This window comes from Polypterus senegalus, chromosome 5 (genome assembly GCF_016835505.1).
Source record: "Polypterus senegalus isolate Bchr_013 chromosome 5, ASM1683550v1, whole genome shotgun sequence".
In the NCBI taxonomy this organism is placed as follows: domain Eukaryota; kingdom Metazoa; phylum Chordata; class Cladistia; order Polypteriformes; family Polypteridae; genus Polypterus; species Polypterus senegalus.
This window is the reverse complement of record NC_053158.1, coordinates 76,872,383-76,892,243: the sequence shown is the minus strand read 5'-3', so window position 1 is coordinate 76,892,243 and position 19,861 is coordinate 76,872,383. Positions and strand designations below refer to the sequence as shown.

Genomic DNA, 19,861 nt, shown 5'->3' with positions numbered 1-19,861 from the left:
GGGTACCTGAACAATGTAAGTCTAAAATACCTAAACAATAACTATAATCGTAATAAATGAACAATAAAATCAATAAGTGTGCTTTTCTGCTTTTAAGTATGCGGAACCACCTTGATAAAGCGCCATTTCTTTGAGGAGCGTCCGCTAGGCAAACAGCTTCTGTGCAAACAGCACCTCTGCTGACACCCCTTCCGTCAGGCGCAGAGAATGTCAAGAGAGGGTGAGATAGAGGCAGAGACAAGCAAACGATCAAGCACCGCGTGGGGAGCATATCTTATAGCATTGAGGAGTTTTAGTTAATATGTAATACATGCTCTGATTGGGTAGCTTCTAAGCCATCCGCCAATAGCGTCCCCTTGTATGAAATCAACTAAGCAAAGAAACTGAGGAAGCATGTACCATAAATTAAAAGACCCATTGTGCGAGAATCCATGAACCAGCTTAAAAATTAGTGATATATATTTAGATATGCTTACATTTAAAATCCGAGATAGAGTGAATCTGCGAAAGTCGAAGTCGCGTATATATATAGCGAGGGATTACTGTATAATCATATATATATATATATATATATATATATATATATATATATATATATATATATATATATATATATATATATCTCGAAATTCTACGCGTAATGGTCATAACTGGAAGCTGTTTTTCTCCATTTACTGTAAATAAATATAAAATCTTAACCCATAGATCTAATTGCAAATTGGGTGGTAACGCTTGGGGTTAATTTACCAGTCCGCAGATATCCACCATACCCTCTCAGCTGCGAGGAGCAGATCATAGATATGTTGTATAGTACCTGCCAAATAATACAGAGAGTACATTACATGTGTTTTGCCCTAATTGGGGCTAAATAGGTGTATGCACCTTTACTTCCCCTTATGGGGATTTAACCTTGGATGTCGGCGACTGAAGCAAAACCACTGACGTCAGCGCCATGGCAGCTGATTCACTTACTTGACATGGTGTACTGTATATCCATATATTTACAGTATGTGTGTATGTCTATATATACATACAGTGTATATAATTTTTGTTGATGTTAAAAAAAGAAACTACTTTTTTAAATTAAGCCTTGGTTCAGATAAGGTACATTACAAAAATAATGAAACAATAGGACAGCTTGTGATTATGAGAATCATTTTCTTTTATGTTGTATGTATTATTCTCTGCTATTATCTGACCCCTGTGTGCGTCCAGGTTTCCGTGTGTGTGTGTCTTCTGGTGAAGTGCGCATGTGCGGGCCCCGCCGCCCATCGCACTGTGCCCTGCCGCCCATGCACTCGGCACCGTGGACGCAAACACACTGGAAGCTGGGCACACAGTAATTGGCCTAGCCGCTGGCGCGCATGATAAGCAAATAAAGCACACACACTAGAAGCTGCGAACACAATAAATGGCCTTGCCACGGCCGCCCATGATAAGAAATTAAGGACACCATTGCTGGGGAGAGTGCTGATTGGGTAGTCGCGGCCGCACACATAAAATCTGTTGCTGGGGAGACGCCACACATTAAATAATCAGCTGCACGCCCCCACAGATTTGCACAGTACTTCCTGGGAAGACACCACAAGCACGATTATAAGCAGCACTCCACACATTACATCAATTGCTGGGGAGACACTGCTGATTGCCCAATGTTGTGACAGAAAATTAAAGTCATATTATGGACATCAAAGCCAGTATTAATGTCAGAGAAAATTGCAGGCATTTTACGGAAATACAAACCAGCATTACTGCGAGAGAAAATTAATGACACACAGTACAGTGATGTATATTACAGCCAGATACAAGCCAGTATTACTGTAAGAGAAAATATTATGGATGTATCTTCTAACAACATGCCACCCACAAAAAGGACACTTCAAGTAGGACAAAAGACATGGACAATCAAATCCTATATAAGCAACATCTCCTGGAAGAACAGTCAGCTCAACAAGTAAACATCAACAAAAGAAAGGCTGAAAGACAAAGAAAAATGCGAGCAAAGAGATCGATTGAAGAAAAAGAAAATGACCGTCAGAAAAACGCTAAAAGAGAGACTCAGAAGAGCAAACCTTAGAAAAAGTTGGCATTTACTTGCCAGAACCAGTATTCAGCTGCAGTCAGTTATATGTTGCATTATCAAGAGTAAGTTTTCCAGATGTTGTTGTCAAGGTTGTAGAGATTCCTGAACAAGGCAAACTGTTGCCAAACTCAGACAGAATATATACAAGAAATGTTGTCTATTATTAAATTGTATAGAAACATTTCATGAGGTAAAAAAATAGAAAATTTTACCTAAATATCTTCTTCAGATGTTGTCTTACAGAATGTTACAAAGTTTTACACTAAGGCAATATTAAGTATACTTACTGTATTGTCATATACGTTTCTGTTTTATTTTTATTATTATTTTACTTTAGGCTTCTTGCAAAAATATTTTTGACAAAAAATAAATTAAGACAAGAAACAGAATGAGGGCAAGGTCAATTGCCATTTAATATAGACTGTTCCTACTAATGTTTATGCACTACTGTTCTATCGCCCGTTATTGTAACGGGCTTAACGTCTAGTTGATAAAATATTTGTACATATTTTATTAGTTAAAGTTCCTATATGTTCTCGTTTTCATCAAGTATTTGTTTTGTTTGACTGTAGGCATTTTATGGTAACAGAAGCTGAGGAATTAGAATTCATCCATCCATTTACTTAGTCATTTTAACTTTAATGAATTCTGTTCCAACAGAGTTGGGTGCTAGGTGGAAGCTAACCATGAATGTGCTTGTTCATTTTGCAGAGCACAATAGTTCATAGATTATGTTCCTTAGAATATACCATACAAGACTAAATTAAGTTACTAACATTTTGTCATCATAACAAATAATCAGACACACTGATGTCTCTGTTCTGTAGAAAGCTGTAATATATTTATTTAATAATAATTGAAAAGGCATGCTTATGATTGCTTGTATTCTTTCGCAATATGGAAACCTGTTTATTTTGCATAGATTGGCTACTGCAGTTAGATTGAGAATGCATGCATGTGCTTCAGTAACAGATTATTAATCAGGCACACAGCAACACGTTTTAGTAAACTGTATTAAACTGCACACCAAATGCTACATGGAGTACTTTTCAGTTTATAGACAATACTGTAATTTAAATTTGCAATAGGAGTCTACTGTTTAGAAATATTACAAAGTTACATTTCATAAGTTGCCCAGACTGTTGAAGAATAAAAGGTACTCCGTGCCAACAGTTGCGTGTGTCTCACTGAATTGCTACGTGGGAAGGAGTCTGTTCTGGAAACATTGAGCTCAAGAGATCAATCTACCTTGAAAGTTGATCAAGCCCATCTTGGGACACTTATTTTTATTAATTAGAAAAAAACTTGAATAGTGTGGTTAACAGCTTTCTCCTTGTGACTGCACTGCTTTTTCCAAAAAAAATCTAAGGGATTTAAAACTTGAAGCCAGTGCTTTACGGCTTCATGGGCTGCATCCACCACCATGCTCAGCGAACTATCTGTGGGGTTTGTTCATTGAGCCAAATAATATTGGGAAAGCAGTGACTTAACTAGTATTTTCAGTAAGTTTGACAGTGGCCATTTTTTTAAATGTACTGGGCATATAATAGGCTGTAACAGCAGCACTTGAAACTTTTCTCAGTCCCCAGTTAATAGTACATTTCAAAATGCTTTCTTTAATTTTTGCATTAAAATCACTATTTTGGTTAATTAATAATTCTCACTTTTTAGGTTTTCGGAATATGTTCTGAAGATAATTTTGTTATTTCAACAACTTCAAGAAAAACCCTTGATCATGAATCGTTTGGTAAGAATTTTAAACAGTATGTTTAATATTTAGTATCATACCTATTGTTAGATTTAGCATTAGGCTGTCAAATGTATTTAAATTATAAATTCGAAAAGCCATTTCAAGAAAAAAGTATATATTTGATAGTTGATTAAAAGTTTTGGCTGTATGTATGTTTGTATTTGAATATTTTGGACAGCATTAGGTTGTCAAATTTATTTAAATTATAAATTCTGGCTGTCTGTATGTATGTTTGTATTTGAATATTTTGGACAATGTTAAATATGTATTTATATTAATACATTGTGAAATGTGACAATACAGGTAGTCCCCAGGATACGGACATCCGACCTATGACTTACGAATTAGGCCACAGCTGCGACGCATGCGCCTCAGTAACTGCCGCTCCGTCATCTTTGGCCTGGGGATGCTGCAAGCGGTGGCTGGAGGCGGGCGATTTCACTGCTCGCGCAGTGTAGTGTCTCTTGTGTGGCTCCTGGCGGCAAGCAGTGACCTGTAGTCCATAGTCACTGGGGCCCACAGCTATCGCTCGTGTGCAGGACGATGGTTTGCTGCCCGCCCACTACGCCGCCACAGCTACTGCTCCTGACTGGACGCAGGCTGGATGGAGTGGTGCTTTTCGCTGCCCACCCAGCACACACGGCTGCTAATGCTGCAAGCGCTGACTCGGTTGTGGCTGAATGGAGGATATTGAGCGTGACCGGGGTGGCGGGGTTAGCATTGTAGTGTGCCTCGGATGGCTGCCTGTTGAATTGGGTTTTGGCGATTCACTACCTGCCTTTGGCTGCACCTTGTTCGTTCTCAGTGGGTGGACGCTGCAGGCAGCATACTTTAGTGGAGGTGACTGTGTGGTGGACGAGTGATGAACCCCCCCTCGCTACCCCCAAGTAATTCTCAATAGCAAGACTGCTTGTACTGTTGCGCACATAGCAGGAAGTTGTCTCTTGTCAGTACATCAGACATGTTGACGGGTGCCTTCCTGCTGTGATAGCGTGGATAGTGCTGTGCAGAAGAGCTCATCTTAACCTTTTGTCTTCACCCTTCAAGAATGTCTCTGCATCACAAATCTGATGCAAGTGCTGGTGATATAGTAAAGAAGAGAAAAACCATCACCATTGAAAATAAAGTAGAAATAATAAAAAGGTCAGAGGGGGTGAAACCCCATCATTCATTGGCAGAGCACTTGGTTACAGTTGGTCAACAGTAGCATTTATTAAAATAATGTACCTGTTCCGACTTACAGTGATCCCTCGCTCGCGCTTCGACTTTCGCGGCTTCACTCTATCGCGGATTTTAAATATAAGCATATCTAAATGTATATCACGGATTTTTCGCTGGTTCGCGGCTTTCTGTGGACAATGGGTCTTTTAATTTATGGTACATGCTTCCTCAGTTTGTTTTCCCAGTTTATTTCATACAAGGGACTCTATTGGCGGATGGCTGAGAAGCTACACAATCAGAGCATGTATTACATATTAAATAAAACTCCTCAATGATACACGTTCGCACATTTCAAAGCTCTAACAGCCCGTATTGATTTTTGAGTGTTTGCTTTACTCTGCGCCTGACAGAGGGCGTGTGAGCTCCTCTAAAAAATGCTGAAAAGACTACCTTCACATTTATCCCTTCACTGCGGCGGCTTTATCGCGGTGTTTCGTTTACTTAAAAGCACAACAGCCCTATTGATTTTTGTTTACTTTTCTCTCTCTGACATTCTCTGCTCCTCATGTCGCTCCTTTGAAGAGAAGATATGTTTGCATTGTTTTAATTGTGAGAAAGAACTGTCATCTCTGTCTTGTCATGGAGCACAGTTTAAACTTTTGACTAAAGGGTGTAATTTCATGTCTAGAGGGCTCTAATAAATGTTAAAATCGTATTTAGAAAGTTGTAAACAGGTTTTCTATGCTCTAACTGCGCAAATATTTATAAATAAAGATTTATAAATAAAGAATCCTACTGTGGAAATTCATTTATCTGTCTGGAGCGGATTAACCGCGATAAATAAGGGTTTACTGTATAACTGTGCAGAGAATATTTATAAACAGTATGGGAGAGTTTCTAAGGGCTTAAAATATATAAAAATAATCATACAAACATATGATTTCTACTTCGCGGATTTTCACCTATCGCGGGGGGTCTTGAACGCAACCCCCGCGATCGAGGAGGGATTACTGTACATACAAATTCAACTTAAGTACAAACCTACAGTCCCTATCTTGTACGTAACCCGAGGACTGCCTGTATATAACATGAAATATAAGCATACATGACCGACTCCTAAAATTTTTCAATTGTAATGGAAAAAAAAATACAGCAAGTTCACATGCCCCATTTCACAAAGAAGTCATAATTAAGTACTTCTCTGATGTAAGAATAAAGCCCAGTACATAGTTGTGTTATTACTAGTGTGAAGTTCGGCTGAGCTATTGTACAACCTGACATTCACATATTGTAATTTAGATTATGGTACATTACAAAAAGTGTTTTAATTTTATTTCAGATATGTTTCTAACAAGTTCATTTGAGTGTAAACAAGTGTAATGATGTAGGTTTAGGTATGTGTGATGGCCTGATGTGTGTTCAGGGATTCTGTCTGCACTCTTCAGATATGATACCACCCAGGGCTGAATTTGAGTATAACTTTGCACACCTCCTGTTCTAGAAGATTTTGAAATTAAAAAGGAACAGATTCTGTGTATTGTGACAGATAATGCTTCTAATATGTTAAGCATAATTGAGAAAATGAAAAAAGTAGATGAAGAAAGTGACAAATAGTTATTGGAGGAAAACAGTTCTGCAGGTATTGGAGAAAGTGAAACCGAAGAGAATAGTGACATTTTGGATAACATTGCTGAAGAAGCATCTAAGCTTACTACTATTTAATATATTGCTGAAGTAGCATCTAAGCTTACTACTATTCAATATATACATTGTGCTGTTCATACTCTACAACTTGCAATAAGAGGTGGATTGAAAGATTGTTATGCAGCTACTCTAATTGGCAAAATTTGGCAAGTAACTGTTGCAGCCTGGGCCCCTAAAACGGATGCCATTGTAAAAAGACGTGCAGGAAAAGGAGCCATTTTGGATCAAACAATGCGCTGGGGTAGCACTTATTTGATGGTAATGCGTTTGCTTGAACTAAAAGACTTTCTTGAAGATCTGGACAATGAAAATGTTTTCTTAACTGAAAGCCAGCTGGCACAAGTAAAAGAACTGGGAAGTCTACTTTCTTACCCCTTTACTCTCACCAAGAGGTTGCAATATGAAGATTTAACACCCTGTAAATTTTTCTTGGAATGGAAGAGCTTGATATATTGCCTGAACAAAAATGGAGGGTTAATTGCTGATGGCATCGTATCTTCAATGAAGAAAAGAGTGTCTTTTACTAAATAATCAGATCTTGTAAGCTGCTATTTATGTTGATCCAATGAGCTTAATTTTGTTAAGCAGTGACCAGATTGCTAATGGAAAAAAAAGTACTCTATGATGTAGCAGTTCGCATGAAGGGATTACTACTACCTGAAACACCACCACTGGATGAAGCTATAAGCACTGATAACTCAGGATCATCCTCTTCAAATGAAGAATTAGACTTTGATTCCTTCTTGGACAAAAAGGAAGTTTCAAAAGCAAAGTGATGTCGCCTATGCATGAAAGATAAACGACCAGTAAATGTCCAAATAAAGAGGTTCCAGCAGGAGTTTTTTAAAGAATTAAAAGAAGTTGAAAAATATGAACACTCATGGAGACTGTAGAAGAAGCCATCCTTGTTGATCCAGAGATTATTAGTGATGTGGCTAGAACTGTAACAGCAATGCCACCCACCCAAGTCAGTGTTGAAAGACTATTTTCAGCTGGAAAAATAATCAAGTCAGATTTAAGAGCTTCTATGAAAGAGGATTTGGCAGCAGCAATTCTCTTTCGTAGAGCACTGCATTGAGTTAATTTTGGATTACATTTAAAAGCTATTCTACTCTACAACTGTATTTCAAGGTTAATATATAAACTGTTTTAGGTTTTCCAGCTTTTGTTTTTGTTTTTCTGTTCATGTAGTTAAGGTTTGTTTTGGTTTTTAAAACTATCAAAGAATGTAGTTAATATTTTTTGAACTTGTATAGTTCCTGATTTTCATGCATGCTACTACTTTATTTCCACTTGATAAAAACAATAAATAAAACTTTATTATCATTTTCTTGTCTTTTGTTTAACTGGCCAATACGGTGGAGAGTCAGCTTCTCTTAGCCAGTAGTTCTGTGGTTAAATGATGTGTATGTTTCCTTCCTTCCATGAACATGGAAAATACATTAGCATATTCAATACAGAGTCGAAGAATTTATCTACCGACTCTACAGCCCTGAAAACAAGTAGTAACTGTTACAAGTAGCCAAAATTTACACTGGCTGTTACAGACTCAAATCAGATATGTTTTTTATATCTCTCTCCTAGCAAAATACCTGCGCTTCGCAGCGGAGAAGTAGTGTGTTAAAGAAGTTATGAAAAAGAAAAGGAAACATTTTAAAAAATAACGTAACTCAGTGGCGGACCGTGCATTTCACACCTAGGCCTTCAGTAGTGCTCTGTCTGAATCAACCAGCCCCTCAAAAACTAATTAATGGTTATAAAAACCATCTTAATATGCAGAAATAAAGTATAAAGAGCCGTTGCATCGCAGATAACTCCTGTAGCCACAATAAATGCCTTTATTGAATAGACAAACCAGGGGTGAACAAGTTCCTTTCTCCTGCAGTTACAGCTGCGACACACATAAAAAAACATCAATAATAACTCAAACTTGCAGTATTATTTAGGAAAATCACAACATTTTACTCACCAAATATTTGGATTATTTCTAAACAAAATCCATCCTCCTCTCTCCCCTCAAAAACAGTTCAATTACTCTGTTGTACAGATTATCTGTGCGCTTCAGTTCCATCAAAAAGTCCCTTTCTATCACCATCGAAGCTAATGCTGAAAGTCGAACCTGCCCTGTCGTATTTCTGGCATAAGTTTTAATTCGCTTTAGGGCTGAAAATGTCTGCTCGACAGAAGCAGTTTTCACAGGAATGGTCACCGCCAAATATACCAATGTGAACAGTTGTCCCATGCTCTCATTCAGATTTTTCTGATGAAGGAAGTCAAGGAGATCAGTGGGAGATTTTCCTGCAAAATCATCCATGGCATACACTACAGTCAGTTCTGTTTTTAGCCAAGACAGATCAAAAACCACTCCCGTGGCTCTTGTGTTAAACTGGAGAAGGCTGCATGCAGGAAATTTTTCTTGTGTTCCCGAAACTTCTGGGGGTCGAGGAGCGTGACAAACATCAGGTTTTCGTGGTCTTGAAATCTGGTCTGTGTCTGGTAAATAATATTGTCCAGAATCCTGCCATGGAGTTGGCCGTAGTGCGCGCGAGGATCTTGTGCTCGGAGCACCTGCGGTGCGTTGAGTGGCCTCGTAGAGTTCCTCATATCAGCTTCCATCCAATCAATGGGTCTGAATACGGTGACGTTGCCGTACGCCTGCTAGAGGGCACTACTGACACCAACTCAAAATCTGATTGGTTGAAACAACAGGTTAATCAACATTTATTCTGTGTTAAGAGTGCCTGCACAACGGATTGTGAAGGCCTCTCTGCCTGGCAACAAATGATGGCCGAAATGTGATTGGTTAAATGCGAAAATACATGTCTGGAAGCAGCACAACCATCGGAAAAGCTATGAAAGGAAGCGGAAAGACTATTTGGAATTATTTAATAAGTGTTCATGGACAAAATATAATTAACATCAGTTTGTGATTCAGATATTTTTTAGGCCAGCAGAGAAGGCATGACTTCGCCAGGTCTTTAGCATCGAAGCTTTTTACCCTGCTTCTTCTCATTAAACTTGTATCTCGCGAATATCTTGTGCGATCTTGTGATGTCCACGGCTTTATTTAATTTTAGCTCAGATCCGGCACTTTTTCTCTCGCACTTTCGCTGAGGGAGGGTTTCCGCAGTAGTTGCACTTATGAATATGCTAAGGACAGTCCTTCACCCGTGAATATTTACCTTATAAGGGCAGGCACTCAATTACGTGGGAGGTGTGATGATGTGAGATGCAACTCCGCCTCACACGGCGACCGAGCTGTAGGCTGTTACAGTATATGGACGAAAGTTAGTCCAGTTATGATCATTACACATAATTTCGAAATGAAACCTGCCCAACTTTTGTAAGTAAGCTGTAAGGAATGAGCCTGCCAAATTCCGGCCTTCTACTTACACGGGAAGTTGGAGAATTAGTGAGTGAGTCAGTGAGTGAGTCAGTCAGTGAGTCAGTCAGTCAGGGCTTTGCCTTTTATTAGTATAGATTATAAAAAAAAATAAAAATCCTGGAAAGGAAAAGCAGGGCGACGATACGTGATCATCTTGGAAGACATTTGAAAGAACTGCGAGACAAAAGAGACTGGCCATGGAGCATCTCGCGGGGACCGTAAACATGAGCCTTGGTGTCAAGAGATTGTCCCAGGGCCGTCTTGCTGGGACGTGGAACATGAGATCCTGGCAAGACACGTCCTACTTACAAAAGATATCATGTAAGAGCACACCCATCAAAAAACACTCAGTCCTGTAAAAGCACGTAGTACACAGATCCTGTGCTCTCCTTACATATAAAGCATATAAAGACAATACGGAGAATAGAGACCCAAAGGCGTTGGAGAAAGAAAAAAAGGGAGATAAGAGATTATGAAAGCAGTGGAATTCGAAAGGCTCAAACAAACAGTGGAGCGATACACATGCAGAGAAAGGTACAGAATGTGAAAGCAGTAAAATTCGAAAGTATTGTAGCGTCCCAGCCAGTTTGAGGCCTTTTTGGTTTTAAGTGACTGTTCGGTCTGATTGAGGGAGGGCGGAGTACAGCACGGAAGACTGATAGCGGGGTATTGATTGATTGATGCGGTAATTGGCGAGACCGGAGGGAGGAGGGGTTAGAGAGGGTGGTAGAAAGTTGTGTTTGGGGTTAGGAAGTTGACGATTGTTCAAATAAAACTTTTGTGACACTATCATGTCAGTCACTACAGTATCAAAGAAAAGATAGTAAAGATCGCATTACCTCAAACAAAAGGTGATTAATCATCAGAACCAGACGTAATTGAAAAAACAGCAGGACAAATTGGGGTCAGAAATAAAAGACAGAGTAGACAACAAAGTCTTTTCACCTTCGCATCATTCAATGCACAAAACGTGGATTTACACAATAATGGACCATACACTATGAGAATCTGTGGTCCCGGATCAGTTAAAACAACGTCAAGTTGAATTTCAAAGAAACCACAATTCGGTCAGGTGTATATTGATGATGACGGAGAAGCGATGCAAATTTTAACAGGTAAAAAGAAAGGTAATGTATATATTCTGCGAATAACATTACACACCAAAGGAGATCGTGATATACCATTCGTATTAAAATGTTTACAGTTTACTGTTAGAATAGCTTTTGCTATGACAATCAATAAATCACAGGGACAAACATTAGAATAAGTCGGATTATTTATTAGAGAAACAGAAACAATATTCACTCACGGGCAGTGTCCAAAAAATATTGTTTTTAATGAAGCTTTAAAGTAAAAGTGCAAATAATGAAATTGAAACAATTCCAAAGAAAATAAAATTAAAAATTGTATACCCAATTAACCAAACACAGGGGTTGGCGAGTGAAGCAAGCAGGGGGCTAAGCCCCCTAGTTGTTAAAAAAAAAAAAAAAAAAAAAAATTAATAATAATAGCAGCTCACTACTCAAAACATGGAGTGCCTGGTCTTGAACCTGGGACCTTCGGGTTATAAGGCAGCAGTTCTTACCTCTGTACCATTCAAATATACGTGTAAATTCCCTGTCGATTGACATTTGAACTAGAGTTTATAGCTCATTTACAGCCACATGTTAATCAAATGCTTTTTTTCTTTGGTTATTTTCTTGAATAAAATATTATTAGTATAACATGGAAAATGTTTCTGGTTTAGGTATGTGTTCCGCATTTCTCACATTTCCTTTCATCCTACACTTTCCCAGATCTTTGTAAAGATGATATGCATGTATTCCAATTAACTATATTCTGTGTTGTTTACCCTATACAACTCCAGGCATATCATACGCAAATAAGGAGCTTTGGCTTGAACTGGGAGAACTTCTTGCCTGCGAGCTGAGCTCCGTCAAGGCTTGGGGCATGGTACAGCAGGCTGCTTGTGCTGATTGATGCAATTACAAAACTAAAGAGTCTGATGGTAGAGGTGCAAAAGGATGTAAGGTGGACCTGGATTACAAATTTTTTCATAGGCTTCAGGAATTCTAGTGTTAATGAATGTTCACATAAAATATGAAAGCACTTATTGTTGGCTTTATCATAGGAAATTTGTTTAAATTCACTTTTCATTGAGTGACCTTGATTAGAGCATGCTGTATCAATTTTTGAAATTGGAAAACTCCCATATTACACTCATTTTGTAATTTACAGCGGGGAAAATAAGTATTGAACGCGTCAGCGTTTTTCTCAGTAAGTATATTTCTAAAGGTTCTATTGACGTGAAATTTTCACCAGATGTTGGTAACAATCCAAGTAATCCACACATGCAAAGTTGAAAAAAATTGAAACAAATAAGTCCATAAATTTATGTGTAATAAAGTGGAATGACACAGGGAATAAGTATTGAACACATGAAGAAAAGGAGGTGCAAAATGGCATGGAAAGCCAGGAAACCAGCTGAAATCTGTCAGTATTTAGAAAGCAATCCTGCCCCCTATCAGTGCAAATGAATATCATCTGGTTTAGTCCTAATTAACGGCCAATAAAAAGGCTTCTCGTTACCAAGGTGTCACACAAGAAGCATCTCATGATGGGTAAAAGCAAAGAGCTTTCTCAAGACCTTAGCAACCTTATTGTTGTAAAACATACTGATGGCATTGGTTACAGATGTATTTCTAAATTTCTGAATGTTCCAGTGAGCACCATTAGAACAATAATCCAGAAGGGGAAAGGACATCATTTTACCATAAACACTCCATGACCAGGAGCTCCTCACAAGATTTCTGACAGATGAGTGAAAAGAATAATCGGAAGAATTGTCCAAGAGCCAAGGACCACTCGTGGAGAACTTCAGAAAGACCTGGAATTAGCAGGTACAGTTGTTTCAAAGAGTAATGCACTCAGCCACCATGACTTCTATGCACGGTCACCGCACACCACATTTGGACAAGCTAATGAAATACTGGGAGAATGCAGTCTGGTCAGAGGAAACCAGAATTGAACTATTTGGATCTCATTGCACACAGCATGTTTGGAGGAGAAATGACACTGCACATCACCCCAAAAGCACCATACCAACAGTGAAGTTTGGAGGTGGGAATGTACCAGGACATTCTTGATAAGCATCTGCTGTCATCTACCAGGATGCTGAAGATGAAACGAGGGTGGTCATTTCAGCAAGACAATTGCCAAGGAAACTGTCAACTGGTTTCAGAGAAAGAAAAAAGTCAATCATCCTTGATTTGAAGACAGTTTGTGTGGAAGAATGGGCCAAAATCACACTTGAGCAATGCATGCGACTGGTTTCTTCATACGGGAGACGTCTTGAAGTGGTCATTACCATCAAAGACTTTTCTACTAATTATTAAATAAATTTCAGTATGCGTGTTCAATACTTATTCCCAGTGTCATTCCACCTTATTACACATAATTTATCAATACTTTTTTTCTTACTCTACATATTTAAGAAAAAGATTGTACCAAAAATTAATAAACTTATTCATATTTACTCCAGCTAGAGTGATCAAATGTTAAAAAAAAAGAAAAAAAAGCAAATGTTGGAAATTAAATTATTTTAATGTTCTGAATGTACATGTGGCACAGTTATGTTTAAATTCAGAGTGTATTAATTATTATTTCTTTTTAATATACTTAACACTAGAATTACCAAAGCCTACGAAAAAACTCGTAAATCTGGCCCACCTTAAATCCCTTCACACCTCTCCGTCCATGTCTTTTGCCGATCAAGACAAGCAGCAAGCGGCCTACTTTTCCATCCCCCAACAATCGCAGAACGTGCAAAAAGTTCTCCCAGTTCCAGCCTTGATTATCTGGGAGTGACGTGCTGGAGTTTTAAAGTGGAAATAATAGATCATTATTTGGAATACATGCATTTCATGTGTGTTCCGTTTCTACAATAATCTGTGTAAACACGTCTTTAAAGCAGAAACGTTTTTCATATCTCTCTATTGTAAAAAAAATCCTGATGGGAATGACTAGGAGACAAGACATGATCTTCATGTGAAGATCACAGAAGACACTTAAAAGACCTGTGAGACAAAAGAGATTGGCCACGGAGCATCTCGCGGGGACGGTAAACTTGAGACTTCATGCCAAGAGATTGACCCAGAACTGTCTCGCGGGGACATGGAACATGAGATTCTTGCAAGACACTCCCTACTTACGACCAACATCAAATAAGACTACGGGCAGCAAAACACTCAGTCATGTAAATGCTTTGACCACACACAGATCCAGTGCTCTCAGCACATATAAAGCGTATAAGGACAATATGTTATAAATGAAACATTGACGACTAAACTAAGATGAAAGAGCAGCGAGGAGAAAAGAGACCCAAAAGCGTTGTAGAGAAAAAAAATGCAAAAAAGAGAGAATAATCTAGGTGCAAATTCAGAAAATAAGGAAAGTAATAATCAGCTTGGAACAAGTGGAATTGAAAAATAAAATAGCACGTCCAATCTGGCTTAGAATTAAAACGCAGAGTAAAAGACAAATTAGAACTTCATAAAGACGTTCAAAAAAAGAGTACAAAAAAAAGTAAAACGTCATAAAGAGGTTAAAAAACAAGGTGGCCAAACACGTGCAGAGCAGTTGAAAGATAATGAAAACAGTGGAATTCAAAAGATGCAAAAAGAAAAAAAAAGTAGGCGCGAAACACATGCAGAGCAAGATGCAGAATATGAAAGCAGAAAAAAACCAAAGTGTCAAAACAAAAAATGCAAAGATCTCATTAGTGCAAACAAAGACAAATTATTACTTGGAGAAATAACAGAATGGTGAATAGAGATCGAATATATGGACATAGGTGATATGTCAGAAGTATGTAAATATTGTAAGGCTTTTTAAAACTAGTTATAAACCTAGACCTCAGAGTATTCAGAACTTTAAAAAAAATTTCGTTATACATGTTTAATTATGCCATCCATTCAGAGGTCTAAGCTTATAACTAGTTTTAATTTCACAAATACGTTTATCGTGTGGTGATTGGTTATGTGCAGAAAGATAAAGGATAGGAACTGGGGGTTTAGTACGTCACATAGAGACATGAGTCTAAAAGTAAGAAAAAAAAGTTGGTTCAATTGAAAATGCGTTTTCTAAAGCTAAACGCTCAAGGGTTGAGCTGCTATGCTAGGCTGTTCAATGCTGCTTCTTTAGAAGAGTTTGACCCACGACCAGCTGTGGAGTTCTGGCTGTCACCTGGCAACAGGCACATCACTCATAAAAAACCTGAAAAGTCATCAGCATCCACTTCTGCAGGACCATCAGTCCAGGAACCATGCAGTTCAGCTCAAGCAGAAATGAACAGCATTTAGCCCATGCTGCCTGAGATAGTAAAGATTCTTGGGGGTGAAGATGTTGCAAGACAAAAGCTGAAGAACATGGCAGAAAATGAATCGGGACAGTGTTCTGTTATGTAACTGTAATACATGAAAAAGAACTAGCGTAGCTATAATGAAGGCATTGTTTATTAGCCAGTTAAAATAAAGGAATCTTTTATATAATGTTCTAGAGCAAGGTGGCAAAATACTACTCCCTGAAAGAACTTTTTTCAGTTTTAAAATGGAAGGCAGTTTTGGTAACAATAAAAGAGATCAGAAAAAAAAAAACTTTTTCACTTTTGTTATTTGTTTATGGGCAAGTGAATTTAACTGGCGGACAAGTGGATTGTTTGGACAAGTAGAAACAAATTTGATTTCCACAGTACACACTAAAACTTGAAGAGGTTTTGGTTTGTTTTTCTTTTTAAACATAATTGTGGTATTCAAATTTAGTTTTGTCACATTCCCTTCAAACATTCCTAAAATTTGGCACTCCTAGAATATTAGGAGTGATCTTTTGAGCACTAGCCAGAGCAGGTGATCATATGTGATATTATTCTGTGGGTTGTTATTTTCATTCTTTTTTTTGTCTGAGCCCTTCTCTTTACAGCATTTTACCATGGGTAACCATATCTGGATTTATAACAACATAGTCGTAAGGTCATTAAAGCACACAAGTCTTTCCATAATTCCAGCATTACAATCCAAGAGACTATTACCTATGCAGCAATATAAATTTTAATGTAATCACAAATTAGTGTATTGTAATCTTGTTTCCTTGATTAAGCAGTTCAAAATTATTCATGATTTTAGTTTTTACTAGTGTAAATTATAGATGGATTGATTCAGGATACATGTTTATTTGTTTTATTTCAGCGAGGATTCAAGATGGTGATACCTTGTATGTGCTTCAATCTATTGGTCAGAATTTGCCAAAGCCAACAAAAGAACGTATTGAATTCCTTCCTCATTATGACACGCTTGTTAAAAGTGGGATGTATGAATATTATGCAAGTGAAGGACAAAAGTCTTTACGTGAGTAACCATTTTTCTTTTATCATTAGATTTGTATTATGGTTAGATTATATAATTCTCACCAATTTAATGGCCATTTACTGTGTTTACAGTTGTCCTTCAAATTTCTTTCCTGCATTTCCTGTGGTTTTGGGCATCCTTTGGGGTTAGTCCCTACACCTCCAAGCACATCAATGGCCTTCCTCTGAGTCTCCACCATGTACCTCCTCACTCAGTCATCTGCATCCTTTCTGTTTTACTTTCCTAAACCACTTGGGTCTCTTTCTCAGTTCAACACTTTTGCTTCTACTTCAAGTGTTTCTCTCAACTCCACATTCATCTTCCTCACATTCTGTGACACACCCCACATCTACTTGATCATTTTAATCTCTCTCTCCCTTCCTGGTTTCACCCCAATAAAGTGAACTGCTGCTCAACGCAGCTTTCATAAACTGTTCATTCCAAAGCTAGAGGAGCTATATTAGAAGTCAGAATGGGTACAGCTACTGGAATTTCTTCCATGTGCCTTTAACTCTTGGAATCACTGGTGTGCATGAACTGCTGCACTCAGAATTTTACCCAAGTAGCAGAACTTCTCTACTTTCTGCAAAATAATTCCATTACAGATGTTTAAATTTACATTTACTGTGTCTGCATTTCTTCAGCACTACCACATACTGCAGACTACATTACACCACTACATCTGTGTTGCACCCACTTTCTCAACCTATGCAGTGAATTGAGTTTCTCCCAAAGTCTCTAACATGCATACCTCTTTCATGTCTCCTGCTCATTTGCCTTCAGTATAACTGTAATCAAATCATGTATTTTTAGGTGTATTTAGATATGATGCCTGAAGCACCTGTTACAATAGCCATGTCTTTCTGTCTGTCAGCAACAACTTGACTCTGTGGAGACAATTCAATTTTTATTTAGCTATCTTGAATAGATAGTGCTGTACAAAATTTTGAATTTTTAAAATCTGTTGAAAAGCATTGGTGAATTTGAAAACTCATCTATGTTAAAATAGAGTAACAAATTGTGTGATTTCAAGTATTAACTAGTTTACTGTTTCATGTTCACCTTGACAACAATTACACAAACTTGTGTCATCTCTTGACCCGCTCTTTTCCAGGCTAAAAATAAAGCTTAGTGTAGAGTTCATTGATGCAAAACACAGTCTCGTAGTAAAGTTCTGAGGCTTTTTTGTCTATTTGATGTTGCTGAATTTTCATTTAAAATCTTTCATGTTAATTACAAAATGGTTGTACAGCATTGTAACCCAAACTATATATTGAAAATATAGTACATTTAATTTGTATCATTATTTACCACTTTTTTGTCAGTGATTATTCAGCTATTCTAGTGTTGCTACAGTCTTACTTTATATAGTTATGTTACTGTTTAAATTAATCTGACCTGTTTGTTTCAAAACAGTAATACATTAATAGCTATATTGTCCACTGAAAATGAGAAGAATTAATACTGTATTATATTTCATTTTTTTAACCCTAACCCCCCCTTGTCTATTTTATTATTTTTCTCTTTGCAGCTGCTAAGCTTAAAAACTTTACTCAAGGACATTGTGTAGTTTTAGAGTGCCAAATGGGCCATTATTTTAAGAAATGCAACCATTAAGCCTCTGGCCATGAAAGAGAACCAGATACACCGTTTGCTTCCATTTGCAGCGGCTGGGCCTCTGCCTCCCTGTCTGTCTATCTGGACAGGTGATGATAAGTCAAGGAAAATGTAGTTTATAAGAAACTACAACTATTGTTTTAGGGGCACAACTGCCCCAACCTCTAGTCCAATATCTAATGTGTGGGTCTGCCTGATTCCGACTTACTGGTGGGAATCAATTTAAAAATCAGTTTTGGACACCTGCGCAGGGTATAAAGTAATGATGGCAGTTTTGGTCAGGTGATGGACATTAGGTAATGATGGGAAGAGCCAGAAGGAGGAGAGTATTTTGCTTAAGTGATAGGAATTGTAATAAATGTAAGCTTGCTGAATTTGCTAATGCTCATTTCACTTGTGTGCCTTCTTTGATCAGCATGTTTCTGCCACAACATCCAGTAGTCAATCCTATTAGAAATAAATGCATGAATTAATTTCTTAGTATCCCGGATATTTAAAAATCGCCTTAATTTCCAAATATTTTTAAGATGGAAGAACCTTGTTTTGGACAGTTTTGTAATGTGCCCTTTAAATGACATGCTAGAGTCAAAGATAATGCCTAGATTGCAGGCTGATTCAGTAAAGTTAATGATGATTCCAGCTGAGTTAAATAATGACAATACATTGTTGCTGTCTTCATCATTCCGTTCAATAGATATCATCTCTGTTTTGTCTGTGTTTAACGACAAGTAGTTTTTGTCCATCCACTACTTTAATTCACTAACACAATTAATTAAAGGCAGCATTGGAAACACTTAATTTGTTGTAAAAGAAAGATATAACTGGGTGTCATCTGTATATGAGTGAAAATTAACATTATGCTTTCTAATGATAGATCCCAGTGGAAGCATGTAAAATGAAAACGGCAAAGGTCCCAGTACTGAGCCTTGCTGGACCCCATATCCATCTTTAGTGTATAATGATGGAGAACTGTCAGCACATTTCTGTACATGTTGGAATTGATTTGATATATAAGAACTAAACTAGGCAAGGACATTGCCTGTAAGCACATTTTCTAGCCTGTGTTGTAAAATAGAATAGTCAGTGGTGTTGAATGCTGCTCTGAAGTCTAACTACCTAATTACATTGGAGTTTCCTTCTTCAGAGGATATCAGAATGTCATCTGGATCATCTCCAGACAGAGGAGCAGCTTCAGCGACAGACTGCTGTCACTGTCTTGTTCCACTGACAGACTGAGGAGATCGTTCCTCCCCCACACTATGCGACTCTTCAATTCCACCTGGGGGGTTAAACGTTAATATTATACAAAATTTTCTGTCTGTTATACCTTCATTATTATTACTCTTTAATTTAATATTGTTCTTTATCAGTATGCAGCTGCTGGAGTATGTAAATTTTCCCTTGGGATTAATAAATCTATCTATCCATCTATCTATCTATCTGTGTTAGTGCCTTTTCTATACTATGATCAGTGTGGAAGCCACACTGGAATTTCTCAAATTTAATTTGTGATGCGTATGGTGTGACTAAAGCTGATTGGTGGCAACTTTCTCGAAAGTATTTAAGAGAGAAGAGGGTAAATTTGATATGGGTCTATAATCTATATTACTAAATGAAGGGTGTATATATGCACGGATGCCAGAGGCCAGCAGCACCGAAAGCGCACGCGCACAGCGCCCCAGAGTCAATCCCAGCGGCTTTCCAGAGTCAGTAGGTGGCGCCCAAACAACACAACGCGTAAACTAAAATTCAGGTCACAA

The 19,861-nt window shown here is 37.9% G+C and overlaps 1 protein-coding gene across 1 annotated transcript in view; it reads left to right on the top strand.

Annotated features, from left to right (window-relative positions):
• Nucleotides 1–19,861, top strand: part of smchd1 (structural maintenance of chromosomes flexible hinge domain containing 1) — a 459,542-nt gene that overhangs the window by 48,906 nt on the left and 390,775 nt on the right. Inside the window, exons 2-3 of the mRNA XM_039754843.1 lie at nucleotides 3,755–3,830; nucleotides 16,326–16,484. Of these exons, the coding sequence (XP_039610777.1) occupies nucleotides 3,755–3,830; nucleotides 16,326–16,484 (235 nt within the window). The remainder of the gene's footprint in view (nucleotides 1–3,754; nucleotides 3,831–16,325; nucleotides 16,485–19,861) is intronic.